Source organism: Colletotrichum destructivum, chromosome 2 (assembly GCF_034447905.1).
Source record: "Colletotrichum destructivum chromosome 2, complete sequence".
Classification (NCBI taxonomy): Eukaryota; Fungi; Ascomycota; class Sordariomycetes; order Glomerellales; family Glomerellaceae; genus Colletotrichum; species Colletotrichum destructivum.
The window spans coordinates 3,218,683-3,240,288 of NC_085897.1; the positions used below are offsets into that span (position 1 = coordinate 3,218,683).

A 21,606-nucleotide genomic window follows, 5' to 3' on the forward strand; every position below is an offset into this window, starting at 1 on the left:
AAATGACAGACGGAGACTGGGGCTCGACGGGGGCCGGCAAAGACCAAACGGCATTAGCATGTGGTGAGATCCCCTTCGGTGGATTATGTTCAAGAGATTACCTTGGCCTGTCCTGAGCATCAAAGACAAGATTCCGTATCCAGGAAGTTGGGGCACGGTGTACCGGCCTAGTCCTCAAGTGCCAAGCGACCAGCGGGAGAAAGCCGGCCACATACAGAAGAGGTACTTCCTTTTGGACATGGAGAGCAGCTGCCGTGACAGTCTGCGCGCAACAACTGCTTCTCTTATTGCCTCCCAAAGTCAAATTCAACGAGCCAGTCCCGCCCGGCCCAACCATGAGTGTCTAGTCTGCCAATTACCACTAAGATGGACCGGTTTCCCATTCGAGGAACTATCACGAGGTCTCCTGAGCGAGTCTGGAGATTATAAGAGCCCGCCTCTCCAGCTCAGGAAATTGGAGAAGAAAAAGAAATGGGCTGGTTAATTTGAGGCCGTGAGGGGGATCAATCAGGTTGGTCAGATAACTCAGTCAAAGGTCATTTGCCTTGAGTGTGTATGTAGGTATTCGTAGGTATGAATGATGACCAGCACAGCACACAGCACAACACAGCGTTGCGCAACAATTAGGATGGGAGACTCTCCTCTCTGGGATGGCAGACGCTGGCTGCTGGCTAGCTGATTGGTCATTTTGGGCTGGACCCCACCCTTCCCATGCGTTTCCCCGCTCCTGCTTCGTGGCACGCCCGCCATGTACGTATCTCCTCCCCGGCCAAAACTGCTCGTTTTTTTCTTGTCTCGTGATTCCCCTCTGATGATTCTCTGTTGTTCCAAGCACATCTACGCGTGATAGTGTCCGCCGGCCACTGGCTCACCACACCCCCTACGGTCGACCCATCCACGAAAATCCCCGCCCCTCACCTCACCACCCTCTCATCACGTAACATCCGCTTCACCACCTCCCTCCCTACTATACTCTCTCTGTCCAACACATCGATGGCGTAACCTTCGGCGACACAAGTCGACACTGCACAGACGCCCTGATAGTGCACGTTGGGCAGTCTATGGGCTTCCTGACGAACTGCACAGTACATCGAGGCCAACAGTCCCCAGGAATGGTGGGCAATGCAATGCGCCCATGCCATCCGCTCAGATTGGATGGTCGACACCTACCGGGTCCTGAAATTCCTGCTCCTGGTGGCTTATCTTGCACCAAACAAACCATGGGGGCGACCGCCTGCCCGCTCATCTGCCCGTCGTCCAATGTAATCCCTAATGTCTCGGATCATTGTGCCTTCCTGGCTGTCTAAATCATTGGCGACTGGATTTATGAGTCACTCATTGTAACTTTCGGCCTGGGCCTCTGCCTGTCGGCCACTTGATGACCAAACTAAGCTGCACATGTTGGCAATGACGGGAAATTGCCTATTACCTGTCAAGCCGAACTGGCGAACGCTGTATATACTATGTACTGTACAGAGTATTGTGAGCATCAACACACCCTGGACAACAGCCCACTAGAAAGCCCTGGGAATTGGGATACGTTGGGCAAAGGCCGACGTTGCTCATCGCTCATCAGCTGCTTCCTTTACACTGCTGGATTATGCGCCTCACTGCCGCAGACCAGCAGCCACTCGGCTGACGACCAAGCCACGATCCCAGCCGGCATGTCGTCCAACCATAATGACCACTTCTTGACTGGTCACCATGCTTTGCGGTCCTCGCCCCCTTTGCGTTTCCGCTCACATGCATGCTTTTCAACAAGGCGGTGCTGTTGTCATGCGCAAAACTGCTTTGCCCAACCTGCCGGCGCGCAGTATGCCGATACTGATTGTTCATCAATCTGCGGTGTTTCTCTGCTTCAACCCGAGGCGTGGTCCGCCGTTGGATCAGCGTACCATCCGACATCCCCGACTTTCTCTCCCCACCTTGTCTCTGCGAGTGAAACGTCAAAGGCTCAATGTCCCCTTACATCGCCAACTGAACTCGGCCCAACCCATCCACAAGGACGCAACAACACGGCTGAGTGACCTGCCTCTGCCTGCCCCCAACCAGTCCCATTCCTTTTGATCTCTGATCTCTGATCTCCAATCTCCTGGCCGCCCCTGTTTCGTCCCAAATAGGTCCAATCCTACCCTCCCTTTCGATGCCATCGCAGCCTTGGTGACTCACGGCCAGCACAGCTCATGGAGGGGTTAGGGGATCTCCCCCTCCATGCAGTCGGGTCGAACAAGCGACTCGCATGCGTCAGGCCCATGATTACCGTCCTGTCGCGTGGCATTCTCTGCGCTTGCAGCTTAAAATAATCTTCCGCGATCCCAAGCACACGCCTCGATGGGAGCAAAGCCGGCTTGTTGGGTAATGATGATGCGGCATCGACCTTTACCACTTGCAAGGCATTGTTTTTTATTATTATCCATCTTTACCCCTCATCTTCCACCCCCGGTTTCCCGTCTCCGAATACATGAGACTTCAAATCCGGAGGAGGCACGGGCGATGCGATTTCACGCGGAGGAGGACAGGCTAACCCGGTCCTGACCAAGTTCCACCTTGCTTTTCGGGTTAAGCATCAACAGTGGAAGTCGCCGGATACCCGCGAGGAGGGCACGCTGACTTAGGGGCGTCGCAGGCACATTGACCCGGGGGGCTATTCCCGGCACCTACATATTGCTTGCCCACTAGCACGGCCTACTCGCCTTGCCCGACCACAGGTTTTGGGGATTTCTGGGGTTTCTAGAGGTACAGCGGGTCGACTTCTGGAATTTTCCGGCTTGCCGCGCGTTGGTCCATGACAGACTGACTTGAAGTAGCAGCTCATTAAAGAGCTTGTGGTGCCTGGCTCGAGACTTGGTATAGAAAGACGTGTGGGCAGCTGGACCTGGTTTACTCCTTCCCACCCCGAACGAAGGAAGCATGCAAAAACCAAAGACCCCTGGTCAACGGCCTCGTTCCGCACACAGCCCAGTTAGGCTCATTTGTTTCTGGTCAATCCAGACCTCGGACCGATCTCTTGTGTGTCCATCATGGCAAAGATAAACGCGGTTAGCAACCCCCAAGGTTGAAAGACGGAGCCTAAAGTCCACACGTTGGGTGGTCGCTGTGACCGAGGCCGCGTCCGGACTTTAGCTCCGGCCCAGGGTTGTGGAGAGTTGTCGTCCCGCGACTCAAGTGGCAGAAAAAAAGGGGGTGATGCTGGCACGACAGTGAGGGAACTTTGCTTTCTTTCTGTTGTTTCAATAAGCTACATGATCCAGAGGTACTAGAAAGTGAAAACGCCCGTTATCCCATCCAAACCCTGGCTTTCTTGATAAACCCTGCCACTGCGTTCAGACTGTACACCAGTAGATGCCTATTGCAACAATGAATCCCTCCCAGGCACTTAGGAGCGAAGACGGGTCAAGGTTGACGCCCCGATCCAAAAAAAGACTTCCAGAAGAGAAAAAGAAAAAACAACACGGCAGCGCTCAAAGCTCATCTGCTATTACACCCTCACGTCCGCCATACTTGTCCCTCCCCCAATTCGCCGGGTCACCCCCAGGCACACAAAGTCCGAGTCTCCAGAAGTAATCCCTGTGGGCGAAGAGTAGCTGCCAAAGCTTGAGTCGAGCCGGAAAGTCCGGCAGCCCATTTGCCCACTTGCTTTCGCCGACCCTTTCCATCGACCCTGCAACCTGGTCCACCGCCGTGTGTTGCACGTTGGTCTCGAAGAAGCCGCCGTCCCCCTTCGTGATGCAGCGCGCATCATTGTCGCCGCGGCAGACGATGACGTCTTCGAGCGACGGCGACAACTCCGTCTTGGTAATGTAATATTCGCCGGCATGCGGCTTGTAGCCCCACTCGGTGAGCGGGAGCAGCGGCACTGGGTCGTCGACGTGGGTAACGCGGCGGTAGGAACGCTTTGGAAAGGTCTTATATTCCTCGTTGTCCAGCCCGAAGACTTCGTCGACATAGTCGCAGAGTCCTTGATTTCCGACCTTGGGCTCGCCAAACGTGGTGACGAGAACGTTGTTCCATCCCAGCGACACCTTCAGCTCGAGGGACGCGAGCATCGCAACCGCGCCGCCGAGACTGTGGCCCACCAGATGAATCGGATAGTCAGGATATTGCTCCCTCAACTTGGTCACTTCGGGAATCACCAGCTTCCGCGCCTGGCGCCACGAAGCCAGAAACCCCATATGGACGGTGCAGTCCTTGCACTTGTGCTTGGGTTCCTCAGGCGCCTCGCCGCCGTCATCGGGAGCAGGATAAGGCACGTACTCCTGCGGTATCGTGCTCAGATCGATAATGGTATTTGAGATGCTGTAGGTACCACGAAACGCGACAATGATGGCTTTCTCTCCGACGTCGCCATTGAATCTGTCCTCATCCCCTGGCCTCCGCACGCCGTGGTCCACGGCGATGTAACCGCAGCTGTCGCTCAGCAGGACCCCCGTATTCCATGTCGAGACGAGGATGAACGAGGGAAACTCCTTGCATCGTGACACGCATGAGAAGGGCTGCGATATGCCCGAGGTACCGACGCAGTAGGCTATGTCGACGATGCGCGATGTGCGCTCGAGGTTCCGGAAGAGTTCGACGGAGACGATCGGCGAAGGCCCGTCGGTCTTGTTGTCGTTGGTCGGCACCAGGGGCTGCTGCTTGTTGCCGGACGATGCTGCAAAGGCCAGGCCAACCAGTGGCGCGAGCTGTAGCAGGTGGAGGAGAGGTCGCATTAATAGGAACATTCTGTCGTCGGGGCTTTGTTTATGGTTTGCTTCTAGCTTCCTTTTCTCGCAAAATGCAGGCTATGGTCGATTGCCCAAGCCGACAGACATGGCGCAGTCTTTCCTCAATGTAATCTTCAGAGTGGGAGGTGGGGAGAACGCAGGATATAGGCGAGACAACAACGACTGACAGGTTGTTTTAGGAATGAAGGGTTTACGAGGTTGGTCTGATTTGCTGTTTGGGCGAGGACGACGACGAAGCGACGAAAGGCGACGAAAGCCGTTCAGAGCACGATCTTTCCAGGGCGCATGATGACGATTACGTCTGTACAGACAGACTCCTGCAAATGGAATTGGCTGGGACTGGACGGCTTAGGTGTGCGTATGTTCGACGAGTCGCAAAATAAGATGGGATACCGACGTCTCAGATTGATCTCGTGAGGTGAGGAGTGTGGTGAGGTCATATGGACCTGGCTCGCTTGCCCGTCCCATATTGACTGGCAAAAGAGACAATGCCGCATGCGGAGAGGCGCGGCCAAGTGACGATTGCCGACAAGCGATTGGTCCTGAGCGGTGTGCTGCCCCTGGAGGGGCAAGCCAGGTAGCTTGTGGGGAAAAAGGTCTGGCATTGGGTGCTGTCCCTGCAAAAAGCTGTCAGCTACCAGGCAGCGGCGGGGGCGGCGGGGGCGTCGGCGGCTCTCACCTCCCCATACACTCGATCTCTGGGAGCTCACTGTTGGGGGATTTCATTTCAAGAATATAATGCAAGCAGTGGTAGTCTACTAATTATCCTATTTTAGTTCGTCTTTGCAAATGTGACTGTCTTCCGATCATGCACTAGTCTGTATAGCTCAACAGTTGGGCGAAGCATGACCTGGCACGCTTGGTTACCTTATGCCCAGGATCCTCGTTCGTTGCCACGCTGGGTCACTTGGTCGGTGTTAAAATGCGTTTGCCAATCTGTTTCATCATCCACGTAGTTCCGTTGTCTTATTCCTCAGTTCATCCCAAAAATTCTTACTTCTCGCCGCCACCCGGGACAGGCTGGATGCTGAAGAATTTCGATCGGATGTCATCCGAGTTGGACTTGCACGCAACGGCCCTCCTGTTCTTGCTCCCGCTGCGCCTGAGACGTGCGGCGTTGCCCGTTCCGTTCCCGGCGGCCCCGTCGCACACCACCGGAACGGCGGCTGTACCAGACGCCTCGTAGTCTGCGGCACTGTATTTGGTCTATTAGCCGCGAAGTCCGGCCCAAGTAAGGTATGTGGTCAACTTACCCGTCGTCACCGGGGCAGACTTTCTCAATCACGGTGATGGTCCCGTTCTGCCAGATGAACTGCACGCGGGTGTCGTCGCAGGCGTACCGCGCAGTGCGGCCGTCACCTGCTACGGGTATCGACGAGGCGTCGAGGTGACATGACGTGCTGAGTAACGTACTGTCGTCGTTGAAGCTGAAATCCAGGGAGTCGAGCGTCTGCCCACCGTCTGGTGATTCGGCCGCAAAGTTTTGGATCTGGAAGTCGTCGGGCAAAGTGCAATCGGCAGACTCGACCATGGCCATGAGGGACTCTGGGACGGCGGCCATGTAGGAGACTACGGCTTGGGCGGCCGGAGCGGCGATGACGAGAAGAGAGAATCTCATGTTGTTGAGTGTGCTAGAGGATATAATTAGGTATGGAATAACATATGCTCAGGAGGAAAACACTGGTCGCAGGCAAGAGTTGAAGAGTATTTGTAAGGAACAGAGGAGGACCGAAGAAGCAGGGTGATCAAGGTCAAGGGCCCCCTCGCCGATCACCCAGGCAGACCGTTCCTTCAAGCTTTGCACGACATTAATATGGCCCGGTTGCGCACGGTATTGGACTCAACAGCTCCAGATCTTCATAATCGTTCCTTGCAGGACCGGACTCTTCAGGGGTGGGAACGACGTGGTCCATCATGGTCAAACTCAAGAAATCAACACAGCCATCTGCAGATCGTGATGCAATCAACCGGACCGTCCGCGTTTGCGGGACGGAAAGGGGTCCATTTTTGGGGGAGAGGAGGGAATTACGCAGGGAACATATCCGTACCAGCCCATCATTAAGACGGACTTGTTGTAGATGGAGCGAGTTGAGAGGCTGAGAGGGTAGTGCTCGCATGAATGCACCCTGGTTTGCGTTGGCTGAGCTCTTTTCAGGGGAGGCGTCAACTGTGATTGGATGATGTATGTTTCACGTTTCCCGCATCGTTTTGCACAGTGCACTTCGTTGCTGATCCCATCCGCCCCCCAGCCCCCCTTTACGCCCCCATAGAATAGATAGACCTCGTTCCGCTATTTGGACGGCATTCAGGGAAGACAAGAGGCTGTGTCTAAGTTAGGATCAAGAGTGGGGGGCCTTTAGTCTACTTAGACGGAGTGACCAAGTTACTAGAGGTGAGTTGCCGAGACGAAATTGCCATCCGTAAGAGTGACGAAGGAGGCAAAGCGAAGTACACTAGCAAAGCCAGACAAGCAAGACCAGGCGAGGATAACAATACGCGGCTATGTGGTGTTCCTACCGTCTGGGCTGGCCGGGCGATTTAGCCTCGCCGGTCAATGGAAGAAACAACAAAAACGAGCCTACCATACTGTCCAGTTTTCATTCCCCAGTGGTGGTCGTGCTCAGGCACATAGATGAAGTGCATGTTGATACTTTAAGCCGACCAAGACAGAGCATGCGGTGTCTCCTCGGTCTAAGATCGTACGAATTGCTGAGTTTTGGGTATGGGAAGGCGGTGAGAGGTGGAAGCCGGAAAAACTCAACTTTCGACAACTGTCTGGACTTGCCTAGGTAGGCACCTAGGTCGGCATCGAAACATGCCACTTTGTTGCAATCTGGAGTGCTTGAGTTTTTCTGTTAAATCCTGAGAGAATCCAAGCCAATCAGAGCACATCGGGGTAAAAACCACCTGCCCCTCCAAGCCAACTCGCACTGACCAGTGCCGCCTCAGCACTAGCTTTCGTCCAACGCTATTGAGCCAGTCACATTCCCTCGCTAACCCCAAGCACGTGACCACACAAACCCGCCGAAAATTGCCAATCGACGGTATCGAACTTTTTTTCTGTCCTGGTCGAGCCGTTTCCTCCTCCTCGACCATCACGACAATACTAACCCGACCACCCACCGTCCATCAGCAACCCAACATCGATCAAGATGGCCAAGGAAGCGCCCGCCCGCACCGGTCTCTCCGTCGGTCTTAACCACGGCCACGTACGTCGAACCACCACTACCATCACAACTTTCACGACCCCGACCTGAAGGAAGTCCCTTACCTGGAGCATTTGCGAAACGAAGTTTTACTCGGATCGAAAGAGACGAGAGAATGGGAAACAATGCACGCGCGCACAACTGGGAAATTAGGGGCTTCCAGAAGGAAAAGGGGAAACACATTACCCTCATCCCGCTTCGTCTCACCTCGTGGAGGATCTCTGCATACACATAAACACCCTCTCCACGAGGGGAGCGAGCAAACCTTTGCCGCTTTTTGCAGAAGATGGACGCTGACCGGTTGATGTTTCTGGTAATATAGAAGACCACCCCTCGCGTCGTCAAGCCCCGCGTCTCCCGCACCAAGGGTCACCTGAGCAAGCGCACCTCTTTCGTCCGTGACGTTGTCAAGGAAGTTGCTGGGTAAGTCTTGAGTTTCTTCCAATTCAATCTTGGCCGTCAAAGGTCTTGGTTCAACGCTTGCGGGTGTCGAGCATCTCGCCAGACGAGGCGTCTTGGTCTCTTGTGGTGATGCTGGACAACTGACAATTGGCCATCGCCATTCCTTTACTTGACGCGAATGCTAACCTCGAACCTTCCACGCAGCCTCGCCCCCTACGAGCGCCGTGTCATTGAGTTGCTCCGCAACTCCAAGGACAAGCGTGCCCGTAAGCTCGCCAAGAAGAGGCTCGGCACCTTTGGCCGCGCCAAGAGAAAGGTCGAGGAGATGACCCGCGTCATCGCCGAGTCCCGCCGTGTCGGTCACTAAATTAAACAGTCGACATATGGGTGTACTGGCAAATATTGGGTTGGGCATATGGGTTCAAAGGCGTGGTCACAAAAGTTGTCTTTTTACGGACTCCCCCTGACGGTTTCTGATACGCTGCATCACGGAATAGTTGCAGCTCACGACGACAAATACCAAAATTTCAAGCACACCCATTGTTGCCTCATCAATATGAATCGTCTGCGTTGACCTTGTGATTTATGACGCTATGCCTCGCGAAGAAGTTTTCCGTCTTTTTAAGGCGTACAAAATGCCGGCCTCAACATTGCTTCCCACGTCGAATGTGGAAATGGTCGAGTGTTATGTTCTACAAAATACGATGCCGTCTATTTCTTTCCAGGCAGCTTGAGCCATTTGGGAAGCTTCTTCGCAACGCTACCGTCGCCGCTCCCTTCCCTTTTCTCCGGCTTGGACGATGACGCTGCGGGACGCTCTTCCTCATTATCGTTATCCTTGGGAATGTCTGGTACCATTACCTCCTTAGCCGTCTGGGCAACGCTCCCCTTAAGAAAAGGCTTCTTGCGCACATCTGCCGGCACGCTGTCGTCCCAGACCAAGCTCAAAAGCACACTACGGGTGAGCTTGTAGTCGTGGATCAAGCGGTTGTTCGGGCTATCCTCGTCCTTGATAACCACCTTGCTGCCAGGCACGACCAGCCTGAAGGCCAGGGCATTATACGCCATCACAGACCTGACGGCTCGGTAAAGAGTGGCGCCGGTGGCTTCGTGGCCAAAGGACCACTGCGCAGAAGTGTTGTCCGGGAAGCGTACTTTCATTGGCACATTGGAGACAGCGGCCAGGCGGGCTTCCTCAGCTTGCCTCTGCGCCTCGAGCTCCTTGTCGGAGGGTAGCCGCTTGTTCTGGGCGCTCTTCTGAAGTCGAGCTTGGTGTAACTGTGCGTGGGCAATAGTCGGGGCATAGTCGTCCTCCGGTACATCCGCGAGCGCTGCCGCAGGTGTCGTTCCACTTGGGGCTCGGAAGACACTTACCGGTTGCAAAGGGTCTGCCGGGTCTGGTTTATCGACTTCCATGGCTCCAGATGCTAGTTCCGCTTGGCCTGCCGACCTTTGGACTGGGGCTTCGTTGCCTTGCTTGTCCACCGAAGCATCTGCGACTGGAGACTCGACTGAAGGCTCGACTGCATCCTCAGAGGCTGCAGACTGGTTGGTCATCTCAACAACCGCAGACTCTGATGTTTCGTCCACGGCGGAAGGCGTCTCCTCTGTCTTCTTCGCCTCGGCCTCAACTTCGGTAAAAAACTGACTGATCTGGCCCATGGCCTCAAATAACGTCTGTTCAGTCTTTCTGAACGACAAACGGATCAAAACACTGCCCGAGTTGTAGCCAAGTTGTGAAAGCGTCTTCTGGAAGTCGTCAAATGTGGCCAGCTCCCGACCCATAATGTTCAGCACTGGCGTCTCATAGTACATCTGTCCGCTCCCGCTCGCGCCTCCGCTCGTTGTTTGCGCGACTCCTCGTGCTGTGATGTTGAGGTTCTTCCCCTGACTGACTACGCCACTCTCGAACTGGCGTAAGGCTTTCCAGATGGTAAAATCGCTGGGGAGTTTCTCGACTAAACGGCCGTTTGGGGCAGAACCTGCTTCAGGATTGGGTAGCTGAAGCGCAACCGACACGACAGAAGGGGTGTTGGATTTCTGGACGAGCTCCAGTTTAGCCCCAGGAGTAAGGCCGCTCACTCGCCAGACGACGGACAGATCGACCTGTTTCTGCTTGTGCCTATACGGCTGTTAGCATGTTGCAAAAGCGAAGAATGCAATACAGTTGTCAACATACTTCAACAGGTATTTGTCACTCGACAAGTTGAGCTTCTTGCAGGCCTGTTCCAAAACTTCTGTCAAGTACGTGCCCGGGCTGACCTTGACGGTCGCCCTTCGTAAGTCCGTGCCGATTACCACCACGTGCGACATTCCGGCTGTAAATATGTCGTAGGCGAGTAGTCTGTATTTTTTCTTTCCAAACTAGTGTATTGTTCGCTGTCGATTCGTTGGTTCTTCTTTAATGACTGCTTTGGTATTGTGTTCGGGATGATTGTTGGCGGGGTTGACTTCTCGGTGGGGAGCAGCGCGTGCGTTGGTGGTGTATTATTCTGGTGGAAGTTGGCGGAAGGGCAAGGAAAGTCAACAGCAGAGGATCCTAAAAGACTTTCGGTTGCTGATAAATTCGACTTTGGGCTTGAGAGAAGCCGGACCTATGCCATAAACCCTTATGGAAGTGAAAGTCTGCGCTGTATGCGTAATTGGCTCCCTCGTGAGTAGAGGTCCAGGTAGAGTGTAAGTACGTAAGGCAGGCTAGAGGGTCCATCAGCGAAGATGACTTGGGGGACGTGCATCATGATTGAGCACCCGCTGAAAGCTGCTTGGCCACGCAGCAAGCTCAAGCCAATCAGCGAGCTCCAACCCGCTGTACGTGGATTTTCCGACCACTTCGGCCGCGCCATGCGTGTTTGCCTTGCCCTGCAGTAGCAACAGTAGCAGCAAGAGTAGGCGGCAGCAGGTGCTACGCTACCTCAGCATTCCGATCCGGGCAACCTCAATTGCAGCTACACCCACCATCATCACGACCCGCCATCAACGACTTCGACGCAACACACCAAGCCTAATTCAAGGCCTACCCCGCGATTTCATCACGAAGTAAACCTGAACGGTAGAAATCCTTCGATCATCACCCGAATCACCCAAGCACCTAGCGGCCCCTCGCTACAGGAGCCAAAATGGTATGCCCGTTACTCCTCCCCCTCCTCAGCCTCAAGTTGCAAACTCCCAGCTAACCAGTCCTCCAGAGCTCCCCGTTCTCCATCAGTTCGTCCCCCTCTACGCTTCTCGAGTCACAAACTGTTCCAACACCACCCTCCTAACCATATTTCCTCTCTAGATGGCGGCGCCTGCGTCGCAATGGTCGGCAAGGACTGCGTCGCAATAGCCTGCGATCTTCGCCTCGGTCTCCAGGCCCTGACCGTCTCCAACAATTTCCCTAAGATCTTCCAGTACGGCGACGTCTTCCTGGGTCTCACTGGTCTGGCCACTGATGTCACGACCGTCGGTGACCTCTTCCGCTACAAGGTCAACATGTACCGCCTTCGCGAGGAGCGGAACATCGCTCCGACCACCTTCGCCAACCTCGTTAGCAGCTCCCTTTACGAGCGCCGCTTCGGCCCCTACTTCGTTTCTCCTGTCGTTGCTGGCCTCGACCCCAAGACGGGCAAGCCCTTCATCTGCGGTTTCGACTCCATCGGCTGCATCGACTTCGCCAAGGACTTCATCGTCTCCGGCACAGCCTCCGAACAGCTCTTTGGCATGTGCGAGAGCTTATGGGAGCCCGATCTGGTACGTGACAACGGACAACATGACGGGGGTTTTCACGACAAACTAATCCGTATTCCTACACAGGGTCCCGATGAGCTCTTCGAAACCATCTCTCAGTCACTCCTAAACGCTGTTGACCGAGACGCCCTATCCGGTTGGGGTGCACATGTGTACATTATTGAGAAGGATAAGGTCACCAAGAGGCTGCTCAAGGGCAGGCAAGACTAATTTTCACGACGGGGTTTAGTGTGTGGAGGGAGGAGAGCTCGGTAGAACCGCTGCAAATAGGCGGTTTCTAGCTTGTACCAATAGATGGAGGTGATCCACTATGAGATGGCCCTTGAAGCTTGCATGAACGAGACAAGTGGCCTTGATTTTACATCCTTTTGGTGAGACTTTTTATGCCTTGATGTCGGCTGCGACGATCTATGTATAGCTCTGTGCGTAATTTTGACAGTGCTCATATGATACAAGTGGTCTATGATCTAGCTTAGGCCGATCTCTATCCATCTAGTTTTCCTTCTTTACCTTGGAGGTCTCAACAGTCTTCTTCTGACTGAAGAATGATCTCTCAACGGCCTTGAGAACCTCGTCGATGATGCTTTAATGATGTTAGCACGGATTCGAAGGCTGAAATCAACGGGTATCAACTTACATGACAGGGGCGCTGATGTACAGGACTGCCTTCCACTCGTTCCAGTTCAGGGGCAAAATGGAGAAGAGATTCTGGAGGAAGGGAGTATAGAGAAGAGCAAAGTGAAGAGCCATGGAGAGGGTGATGGCGTAAACAAGCTTCATGTTGGCCCAGAGAGGCAGGGTCAAGAGAGACTCGCTGGAGGACAGTGCGTTCATGGCGTTGAACATCTCAATGACGACTAGGATCGAGAGCGAAACCGTCGAGGCGGACTTGGCAGAGCTGTTCGAAAACATCTGGCAGCCAATCTCCGGGAAGTCGGTGGAGCAACGATGGAAGCGGGAGAGGTGCGAGAAAGTGATCTGAGGACCCTCGGGGTTGTACATGAACCACCAAGCGTAGCCGGCGACAGTAGCCACACCAACGTAGGTGCCGATGATGAGGTACCGGAGGAAGAGCCAGCCGCCGATGAGAGGCTCGTCGCGCTTTCTGGGCTGGCGCTTCATGATCTCGTGGTCGGGGGGGTTGAACGACAAGGCAGTGGCAGGGAGACCGTCGGTGACCAGGTTGACCCAGAGGAGTTGGACGGGAATCAGTGCCTCGGGCATGCCAAGGGCAGCGGTAAGGAAAATGGAGACGACCTCGCCGATGTTGGAAGAGATGAGATAGCGAATGAACTGCTGGGTGTTGTTGTAGATGGAGCGTCCCTCCTCAATGGCGACCTCAATCGTGGCGAAGTTGTCGTCAGCAAGCACCATGTCGGCGGCAAGCTTAGAGACATCAGTACCGGAGCCCATGGCAACACCAATATCGGCCTTCTTGAGGGCGGGCGCGTCGTTGACACCGTCACCAGTCATGGCTACGACTTCTCCCTGTTGCTGGAGGAGGTCAACAAGCTTGGACTTATGGCTGGGCTCGACACGGGAGAAGAGGGAAGCGTTCTTAGCAGCCTCGATAGCCTCGCTCTCGCTGAGGTTCTCGAACTCTCTGCCAGTATAGCTCTTGCCCTTGAGGTCCTCGTATTCGCCAAAGACGCCAATTTGTCGGCAGATGCTCTCGGCAGTGTTGCGGTTGTCTCCAGTGATGACTATAACGCGAATTCCGGCGTCCTTGCACTTGCGGATAGAGGCCTTGACTTCGGGACGAGGGGGGTCAAGCATACCGACCAATCCGAGGAAGGTCATGTTCTGCTCGATCTGGGCGTACTGGGCAGTAGTCTTGGCCGACTTCAATAGAGGGTTTTCGCCAATGTTGTCAATGCTGGCGAGGGCAATGACACGTAGACCGCGGTTGCCGTAGTCTACAACCTCCTTGGCGATCAATTCCGAGAGCTTGCTGTTCAAAGGCTGGCGCTTTCCATCGGCGCCAACAAGAGCGTGCGAGCATCGTTCAATGACGGACTCAGGGGCACCCTTTACAAGAAGCTTCTTCTCTTGGCCATTCTGAACAAGAACAGACATGCTCTTGCGATCTCTGGAGAATTCAAAGGTCGACAGGCGAGGAAGACGGCTCTCATACTGAGCGCTGGCGTAGTGAACACAGTCCTCGGGATTGCTGTTAGCAGGCGCGCAAGGGCCAAGTTTCTCAACCAAAACTCTCAGAGCACCCTCAGTAGGCTCGCCGACGTTGGAATAGGTAGCACTCTGAGCATCATAGGCGATCTTGGAGTCGTTGCACACAGCAGCGACCTCGGTCATTTGGCGAACGGTAGAAGAAGAGCGGGTCAGATCAGTGACAGTCTCGCCTCTGAGAGAGATGGATCCTTTGGGGGCGAACGTGGTGCCCTCGACATCGTGCTCGACGAGACCCGAGCCGTTCTCGCTGAGATAGACAAGCCTGCTGACACTCATCTGGTTGGTGGTAAGGGTACCAGTCTTGTCGGAGCAAATAACGCTGCAGCTTCCCAAAGTTTCCACGGATGGCAGGCTTCGGACGACAGCGTTCTTTGCAGCCATCTTACGAGTACCAAGCGCCAGGCAGGTGGTGATAACGACAGCGAGACCTTCGGGGATAGCGGCGACACCGAGAGAGACGGCAATCTTCAGGTAGTAGATGGCACCCTTGGTGAAGGAACCATGGCTGGGGTCGCTGAAGTGGGGGATGTTGATGAGCCAGACCAGAATGCAAATGACTGTAATGACCTTGGCGAGGCTGTCGCCGAAGTCGTTGAGCTTCTGCTTAAGAGGAGTCGGCTCAGAGATCTGTGCAGTAATGCTCTCGTGGATGTCACCAATGGCGGTTTGAGAACCAGTCAAGACGACAACAGCTTTTGCGCGACCAGTGACAACAGTGGTTCCGGAGAACAGCATGTTGACCTGATCCTGCAAGACAGCCTTCGCATCCTGGACGACATGGTCGCAGTCCTTGCCAACACTCTCGCTCTCTCCAGTTAGGATAGCCTGGTCGACGTTGAAGCTGTTGCTCTCGATGGTAACCAGTCTGCAGTCGGCAGGAATGCGATCGCCAATGTGAACAGAGACGATGTCACCGGGCACGAGGTCCTCGGCCTTGACACGGGATACTTGGCCATTGCGGATGACGTTGGCCTCGTTGGCAGAGTATTCCTGCAGGGCGGCGATGGCTTTCTCGGCGCTGCTCTCTTGTGAGACACCAACGACGGCGTTGAGGATCAGAATGGTCAGGATCTGGAATATCGGCATCGTTAGCCGGTCAAAGTCTTGGTAATGTGGGTATCTTGGCATCGAGGATTACGTACCACTGCTGGGTCGACGAAAGCGCTCCAGCCCTCCTCATCGTCGAACAGGGCGAGCACGAAGGACACGGCGGCGGATCCAAGAAGAATGATGACGAGCTGGTCCTTGAATTGCTCGAGAATAAGCTCCCAGAGGGGCGTCGGGGGGTCTTCGGGGATGACTGTAGACAGGCTATCAGCACGGGTCTATCTATTGCGAAGTTCGCGTCGCAAAGCTACTTACCATTCTTGCCGTGCTTGGTGCGCGACGCAATGACTTGGTCGTCGGTCAGACCGGTGTTGGGGTTCACTCCCAGGGTCGAGAGGACCTTTTCGGTGGGCGAGGCGTATGCGCTCTCCATCGCGAAAGCTGCGCTGCGCGCTGGACGTGTCTTATCGAGGAACCGACAGTATCTAGCCGAGTTTCAGCGGCCGTGGAGTCTCTGTTTCTGGGTGATGGGAGGTGGAAATGAACGACTCTTCGATGGTTGGGGAAGAGGAAAGTCGAGAAGAGATCCAAGCCTGGTGAAAAGAGCGGTTTGGGATGAAAGGAAAAAGGAGAGAATGTGCTGGAAAGGTTACGATCAAAGGGCCAGCATATCTTATTGCAGTCGCGGTGGGGCAGGATACTGAAATCGTCGGTGATGTTCCCAAGTTTCCAATACGCTCTACGTGTTCGTTCAGTGGCCCAGGTTTGCCTAGCTTCCCCTTCTGGAACCTTTTTTTGCCGTCGAGTGAAGACTCCGGGCTTGTCCCGCTTCGGCTAGCGCTAGTGGGGAGGGGCCTGCAACTGGAAACAAGACTCCCAAGGTCCCAGCATCCACCTGCGCGTCCCTGGCCACATTGAGGACAGGCCATTACGGTCCTGAGGGATAAAAACGTGGGGCAAAGGCCAATCAAAAGTACAGGCTCAAAGCCGATAATCCGGAGCACCAAGCATCATAGGGCAGAGTGGAGAGGGAAAGGAGAGAGCTCTTGACGTATGCTGTGAGAACCTGGCAACTTGGTTCCCCCACCCACAGGGGCGATTAAGCTTGACAGCCAGCCAGTCAAAGAAGACGAAGCACTTATGTAATTCATTATTCACGTGACCGCCGAGAGATTCCCGATCCGATTGTTCCTTGAGGCCCGCTGTGTCCGTCTTCCCTAGACTGGGACTAGGCCGCTCCGGAACCACCCTTTCATCGCTCGCGCCGAAACCGAGTCAGGGTTGAGGGACGAAGACAACATGCGGAGGACGGAGGTCGGCCCGCAGTATTTGCAGCGTCCGCGCGTCTTGTGCAAGGTAGGAAGAAGCCGTGGATCATTGAGGCGACTCACATCCACCGCGAAGTCTCGGAGTATCAAGGCTTTCTATACGACCGCATTTACCAAAAGTAAGGAAGGTAATTATCGAGATGTGGCAAGCCACAGAAGCCACCACATTGTAGGCCGCAAGGGCAAATTTCCGGTACAGACATATTGATGACTACACTGTAGACCGATGGAGGGGTTCCTTTGTCTCCCGCTCGCTACCACACATCAAGACATGGCGCTCATGGACCGCCGGTCGCCACCGTTCATGTCCATGTTTGTATTGATTTCTCCAGAGTAGAGTACGGACTCGCCATGTTCGTCCAGGCTTGCGCCGAGCTTCAACAAGGACTCCGACTCGGTCAGCAACTTTATGTTCCGGCTCATTGTGTGCTACAGTAGCATCCAATTCGCATCGTCGGCTAAGATCTCTGCATCTTGGCCCGACAACGATGCACACTAAGGACGCCTTTTCTGGTCCCGCGGGCATGTTGCATGCCGCAGGTGCATTCCTCTTCAGTGGTCCGTTTGTAGATTCGCCGGGTGCGACTTTTCACTACAGGACCGTACCACGCCACGACTTCTCGTGAAAGCCAAGCTGTGTATGGATGGCAGCTCGTTCGTCTTCGTTTTCTTGGTGTAGTACACAGTAGCGGCAGCAGCAGCAGGAGTGATGAACATGCGGTCCCGACTCCGTGGTTCGACTAGGACCTTGCACCGGTCGGCTGGTTGTTTCCCTTCCCTTCCAATCTGGAGGCAGTACCTCACTATCTCCTGCCTTTCCTTGAAGTTGAAAGAGCTTTTTCGCTTCGAATCCCTCCTTCCCTCCTTCGCTCTAGCGACCCACGCTGGCTTTTTCTTCCCGTCCCTTGACCATGTACCTACCAAAGTAAGAAACCTCACGCCGGCGACATCATCCCCTTCAGCTTCAACCCCCCAAAATCTCGCGCAGCTGGCAGTTCCAGCACCTTTGCATCATTCATCTCTTGGTGTTGCTACCGTACATCATGCTTTGAATCCTCTTGGTCCTCCTATTTGCTTCCTTTTTTGGTGTCTTGGAACCCAGTCTTACCTCTTCTTTCTTGGACCTCAAAAATGGCTTCGCCACCAGACTCTGCATCTCTCGGTTCCTGTTCCCGCTCCAGTTCTGTCCGAATCAACCGAAAGACAAGTTGCGCCACTTCAAATCCCCCGTCGCCCGGGTCACAACACGAGTCGACCACGTCTGAGGATGTTTTCGAAGATGTCGACCTTTCATCTGGACTTGACGGTCTGCACATTGACGGTGTCGAAGTCTGGGACACTTTAAGCAACATGGCTGCTTTTGGACTAGAGCCCAACAACAGCAACTCCTACGACTCCTACGACAATCTTGTCCCGTTCCCCCAGATCTCATTAGACGATAGCGACGACGCTCTTGAGCTTTCGGACTCGGACATGTCGCCCAAACAAGGGCCCTTTCACAAATGGATGAGAAACCTGCATCGACGCGCCAAACAGCGGCCCCGGCCCATGAACGCAGACGGCACTCTGCCCTGGAAACTTCTTGATTCCGCTGATAGGTCAGCTCTTTCTCGGAGGACTCGCCACAGGAGATCATCATCGGGCTCGTCGTTTGGCTTCGTCGCGGCGGTGAAAAGTGCTAGTGTCAGTCTTGCTAGCGGCAGTGCTATAAACCGTCCTCGAGGCAACAGCCGTCACTCTCTAGCACCCTCCAGGACCGAACGCAGCAGCAGAGCTTCTTTTACAGCAGCAAGATTCTCGGAAGACAGCTGCCACGTCGAATGGCCGGCAGAGGTTGATCCGTTGGCGACCGAGCGAGCCTTACAGCGCCGCCGTATTTTGGAGGAGCTTATCAGCACGGAGGAAAGCTACATTGGAGACGTTCGTTTTCTGATGAATGTACGTTTCACGACTGACTGATTGAGGAGACGCGGGTGCTAAACTCGGCAGGTTTACATTACGATTCTTGCTTCTTTGCCTACCCTACCAATGGGACTCAGGTCCTCCATCAACCGCAATCTCACGGACATCGTCGAACTTCACGAAGAGCTGTTGGGCGAGCTGCATCGAGTTGTGCCGGATTCGGAGTACACGCAAATCGATATTCCGCCATCACCAAGCAGACCAATCGGACGTAGGCATCAACGACTGAGGAGTCTTGACTCGGTGCCAGAAGACGACTGCAGAGCCATAAGCTGGTTGCAGGAAGTACCTGGAATGGTCTCGGAGGCTCAGATCGCCGGCGATGTGGCCAAGGTTTTCAGCAGGAAGGTAAGTGCCTTGAACAAAACTTTCGCCGAGAGTAACAGCGCCCAACACCTTTGCTAGATGAACCGTTTCTTCATTTACGAGGAATATGGGGCAAAGTACGAGATGATGATTAAGGATGTGGCTTCGGCTCATCGAACCATGCCGCAGTGGGATACATATCAAAGAGGCATTGAAGCACTGGCCTCATCGTTGGGTCCCGCCAATACACATGCCGACCTGTCAAAGAAGTCGTTGACAATCGGGGATCTCCTTGTCAAGGTGAGAAGTTGTTCACTGCCATTACCGACCAAGGTGCTTACAAGTCCTCAGCCAATCCAGCGTATCTGCAAATACCCGCTCCTATTTGCCGAATTATTGAAATACACGCCTGTCATGGACTGCCCAAACTCCCACATGGAAGTTGAGAGCGCACTGCTTCGATTGCGAGAGGCAACGGCTGAAATCAACCGAGCAACGAACGACAGGCGGATGAAGTCCATACTGGAGAAGACATGGATTCTTCAGGACCGTCTGGTTTTTCCTGAGCAAGTAAGTCGGGCCCAAACCTCTTCGGGGAGGCGTGCATGGCTAACAAATGATCAAGAAGCTTGATGCAGCTTCCAAGAACCGGATCAGGTCGTTTGGCCATGTCGACCTTTGTGGTGCGCTGCATGTTTGCTGGCAGACCAAGGAGGGTGCCAGAGGGCAGTACATGATTTGTCTTCTCTACCACAACGTCCTGTGTTTGGCCTCAGCAAGCAAGGTCGACCAGATTTACACCATCCAAGCATGTATCAACATGGGCGGCATCAAGATTGAAGAAACGGACAACGGCCGAGGTACGTTCATGTGCCACTGGCAAGGCTGTGTATCCCCAAACTAACGCCGCAAAAGGACTTCAGTGCCACACGGCCCCGTTTTCGTGGAAGCTTGTGTTCGAATGCGACTCTCAACTTTACGAACTGTTGATGACAGCCTGCTCGCCCAGGGAGCAGGAAGAATGGCGGAGCCGGTTAACGAATGCCGCCAAGGGAGAACAGGAGCAAATCGACCCTAGTCTGTACAGTTCAATGTTTCTGAGCATGAAGAGCCTCGGGACGGTGTTTAGAAAACCAGGTAGGTGTTTCCAATCACACATTAACGGCTCTGTGCCGCTGACAGCCTTTTCTCCTTCTCCAGGCACTGTTGCTCGTCGGATTTCGATTCATCGCGCCACGACAGTCGGCCCAAAGTCCCCTTTATGCCAAGTCATACTGAAAAACACAAGCGTTGTGCGAGACAATTCGGATGCTGCCTCCAATTCATCCATCAACCGGTCGCAGTCGTTGCTTACGACAAACCCCCGAATCCCGATTATCGCTCCGCCTCGAGGTGAAAGAGCTCGGCTGGAGGCTCTCATGTCCGATATCTGGAGTCGAGACATACTCCCGTTCCCTGGCATGACTGGAAGGTCCCGCAGCGAGCACCTTGTCCGAAGCTCAGCGAGCACTATGATGCGAAAACTCAGTGTTGCGAGCATCGCCAGTTCTTTTGCAAAGCGATCCAACAGCGTGGCCAGTCTTGGAAAACTTGTGGCCGAAGATGATACGGGTGACAAGGGAAGTACGCTTCAAGGAAATCCTTCCAAGCTCTGCAGAGCCGAGAGCTCCAACACGGAGCACGGCCCTGACGATGAGGTCGAAAACACAAAGGGCGCTCGATTACCCAAAATTGACGACGATGTCGAGGTTACAAGCACGGTTAGCGCTCCGGCAACCCCGATGTTGCTTCCGTCCGCGATTTTTGTACACGCAGATCCCGTCGAGCAGCTTTGGCCTGGACATGACGGCCGAGCATCCAGCAACGTGTTGCCATCGAGACCGAAGGTGCTGCGCACCGCGTCAGGGAATAATCTGCCTCGAATTCGTCGAGACCCTATCACACCGAAAATTTCGCCTTGCCCATCCGAGAGGGACGAAAAAGACCTCCAGATTAATGCAGCGAAAGCGCCTCGTCTTTCCCACAAGCCGTCGATGCGTTGGGGCAGGGTTGGTACACTGAACAGAGACGACTTGGTGCAGGGCATCCGAAGTTTCTTTCGATGAGTGCGGACCGAATTTCTGCATTTCAATGACTGTGAGAGTCAAAAAGGAATGTGGCTTGGGCGCAAGAAGTAAAAATACCACTTTCGTTGTTTGTGCCCTTGGCTACCTTAATTTAGGGCCTCCCGTTGGGGGAGTGTCATGTCCACAGCCATTATTAGCTCAGAGTGCTTTAGTCGTCACTTGACGACAGTATAATGATACCCCTAGTTTGGATTATATGATGAATACTTTACCTACAACAAGTGATTTCAGTGAGGCCATTGTGAGGTGCTTACTATAGTGGCTTGATTACCCGCGGACGTCCGTCTCTGTGCCCCAATTTCGACCGCCTGGGGTGTTCGGCTCGAGATTTCAAGCCGCGACCAGTGAGGCGACCTGCATTAAAGGTACCTCAGGACAGGGGCGGTGCGGCAATGGAGGGGGATCATTCTGAGCCAAATGTTTCCTTCTCTATCTGGATCATTCCAGCCGCAACGTGTGAAAACCCCTTTGGCCTAAAATCTTGGTCTGAGCATTAGCAGTGACGTACTACACTGGTTCTATGCAGGAACGCTCAGAGCTCCCGGTGCTAATGGCTACGTACCTGGGCAAGCTGGGCGATGCACGGAGC

At 54.3% G+C, this 21,606-nt stretch overlaps 7 protein-coding genes across 7 annotated transcripts; 3 read left to right on the top strand and 4 right to left on the bottom strand.

The window, feature by feature from the left end:
• Nucleotides 1-2,456: 2,456 nt before the first annotated feature.
• Nucleotides 2,457-5,240, bottom strand: CDEST_03207 (Putative fungal lipase-like domain, alpha/Beta hydrolase). The gene has a single exon (XM_062919366.1). It carries the CDS (start codon nucleotides 4,719-4,721, stop codon nucleotides 3,462-3,464), a length of 1,260 nt encoding a protein of 419 aa, XP_062775417.1. The 5' UTR covers nucleotides 4,722-5,240; the 3' UTR covers nucleotides 2,457-3,461.
• Nucleotides 5,241-5,466: 226 nt separating this feature from the next.
• CDEST_03208 (uncharacterized protein) lies at nucleotides 5,467-6,813 on the bottom strand. The gene is made up of 2 exons (XM_062919367.1): nucleotides 5,978-6,813; nucleotides 5,467-5,919 (listed from the first exon to the last, which is right to left on the bottom strand). The coding sequence occupies exons 1-2, from the start codon at nucleotides 6,340-6,342 to the stop codon at nucleotides 5,718-5,720; spliced, it is 567 nt and encodes a 188-aa protein (XP_062775418.1). The 5' UTR covers nucleotides 6,343-6,813; the 3' UTR covers nucleotides 5,467-5,717.
• A 991-nt stretch (nucleotides 6,814-7,804) lies between these two features.
• CDEST_03209 (Putative large ribosomal subunit protein eL36) lies at nucleotides 7,805-8,881 on the top strand. Its single transcript, XM_062919368.1, has 3 exons — nucleotides 7,805-7,933; nucleotides 8,253-8,353; nucleotides 8,537-8,881. The coding sequence occupies exons 1-3, from the start codon at nucleotides 7,877-7,879 to the stop codon at nucleotides 8,697-8,699; spliced, it is 321 nt and encodes a 106-aa protein (XP_062775419.1). The 5' UTR covers nucleotides 7,805-7,876; the 3' UTR covers nucleotides 8,700-8,881.
• On the bottom strand, nucleotides 8,864-11,210 carry CDEST_03210 (Putative TUG ubiquitin-like domain, Ubiquitin-like domain superfamily). Its single transcript, XM_062919369.1, has 2 exons — nucleotides 10,512-11,210; nucleotides 8,864-10,454 (listed from the first exon to the last, which is right to left on the bottom strand). Exons 1-2 carry the CDS (start codon nucleotides 10,643-10,645, stop codon nucleotides 9,044-9,046), a joined length of 1,545 nt encoding a protein of 514 aa, XP_062775420.1. The 5' UTR covers nucleotides 10,646-11,210; the 3' UTR covers nucleotides 8,864-9,043.
• A 52-nt stretch (nucleotides 11,211-11,262) lies between these two features.
• Nucleotides 11,263-12,425, top strand: CDEST_03211 (Putative proteasome, subunit alpha/beta, proteasome beta-type subunit, nucleophile aminohydrolase). Its single transcript, XM_062919370.1, has 4 exons — nucleotides 11,263-11,451; nucleotides 11,518-11,536; nucleotides 11,610-12,061; nucleotides 12,125-12,425. The coding sequence occupies exons 1-4, from the start codon at nucleotides 11,449-11,451 to the stop codon at nucleotides 12,266-12,268; spliced, it is 618 nt and encodes a 205-aa protein (XP_062775421.1). The 5' UTR covers nucleotides 11,263-11,448; the 3' UTR covers nucleotides 12,269-12,425.
• Nucleotide 12,426: 1 nt separating this feature from the next.
• On the bottom strand, nucleotides 12,427-16,000 carry CDEST_03212 (Putative P-type ATPase, HAD superfamily, P-type ATPase, transmembrane domain superfamily). Its single transcript, XM_062919371.1, has 4 exons — nucleotides 15,611-16,000; nucleotides 15,391-15,548; nucleotides 12,696-15,319; nucleotides 12,427-12,641 (listed from the first exon to the last, which is right to left on the bottom strand). Exons 1-4 carry the CDS (start codon nucleotides 15,726-15,728, stop codon nucleotides 12,551-12,553), a joined length of 2,991 nt encoding a protein of 996 aa, XP_062775422.1. The 5' UTR covers nucleotides 15,729-16,000; the 3' UTR covers nucleotides 12,427-12,550.
• A 420-nt stretch (nucleotides 16,001-16,420) lies between these two features.
• CDEST_03213 (Putative DH domain, PH-like domain superfamily protein) lies at nucleotides 16,421-21,462 on the top strand. The gene is made up of 6 exons (XM_062919372.1): nucleotides 16,421-17,684; nucleotides 17,726-18,561; nucleotides 18,613-18,933; nucleotides 18,991-19,461; nucleotides 19,517-19,751; nucleotides 19,807-21,462. Exons 1-6 carry the CDS (start codon nucleotides 17,333-17,335, stop codon nucleotides 20,994-20,996), a joined length of 3,405 nt encoding a protein of 1,134 aa, XP_062775423.1. The 5' UTR covers nucleotides 16,421-17,332; the 3' UTR covers nucleotides 20,997-21,462.
• Nucleotides 21,463-21,606: the final 144 nt, after the last annotated feature.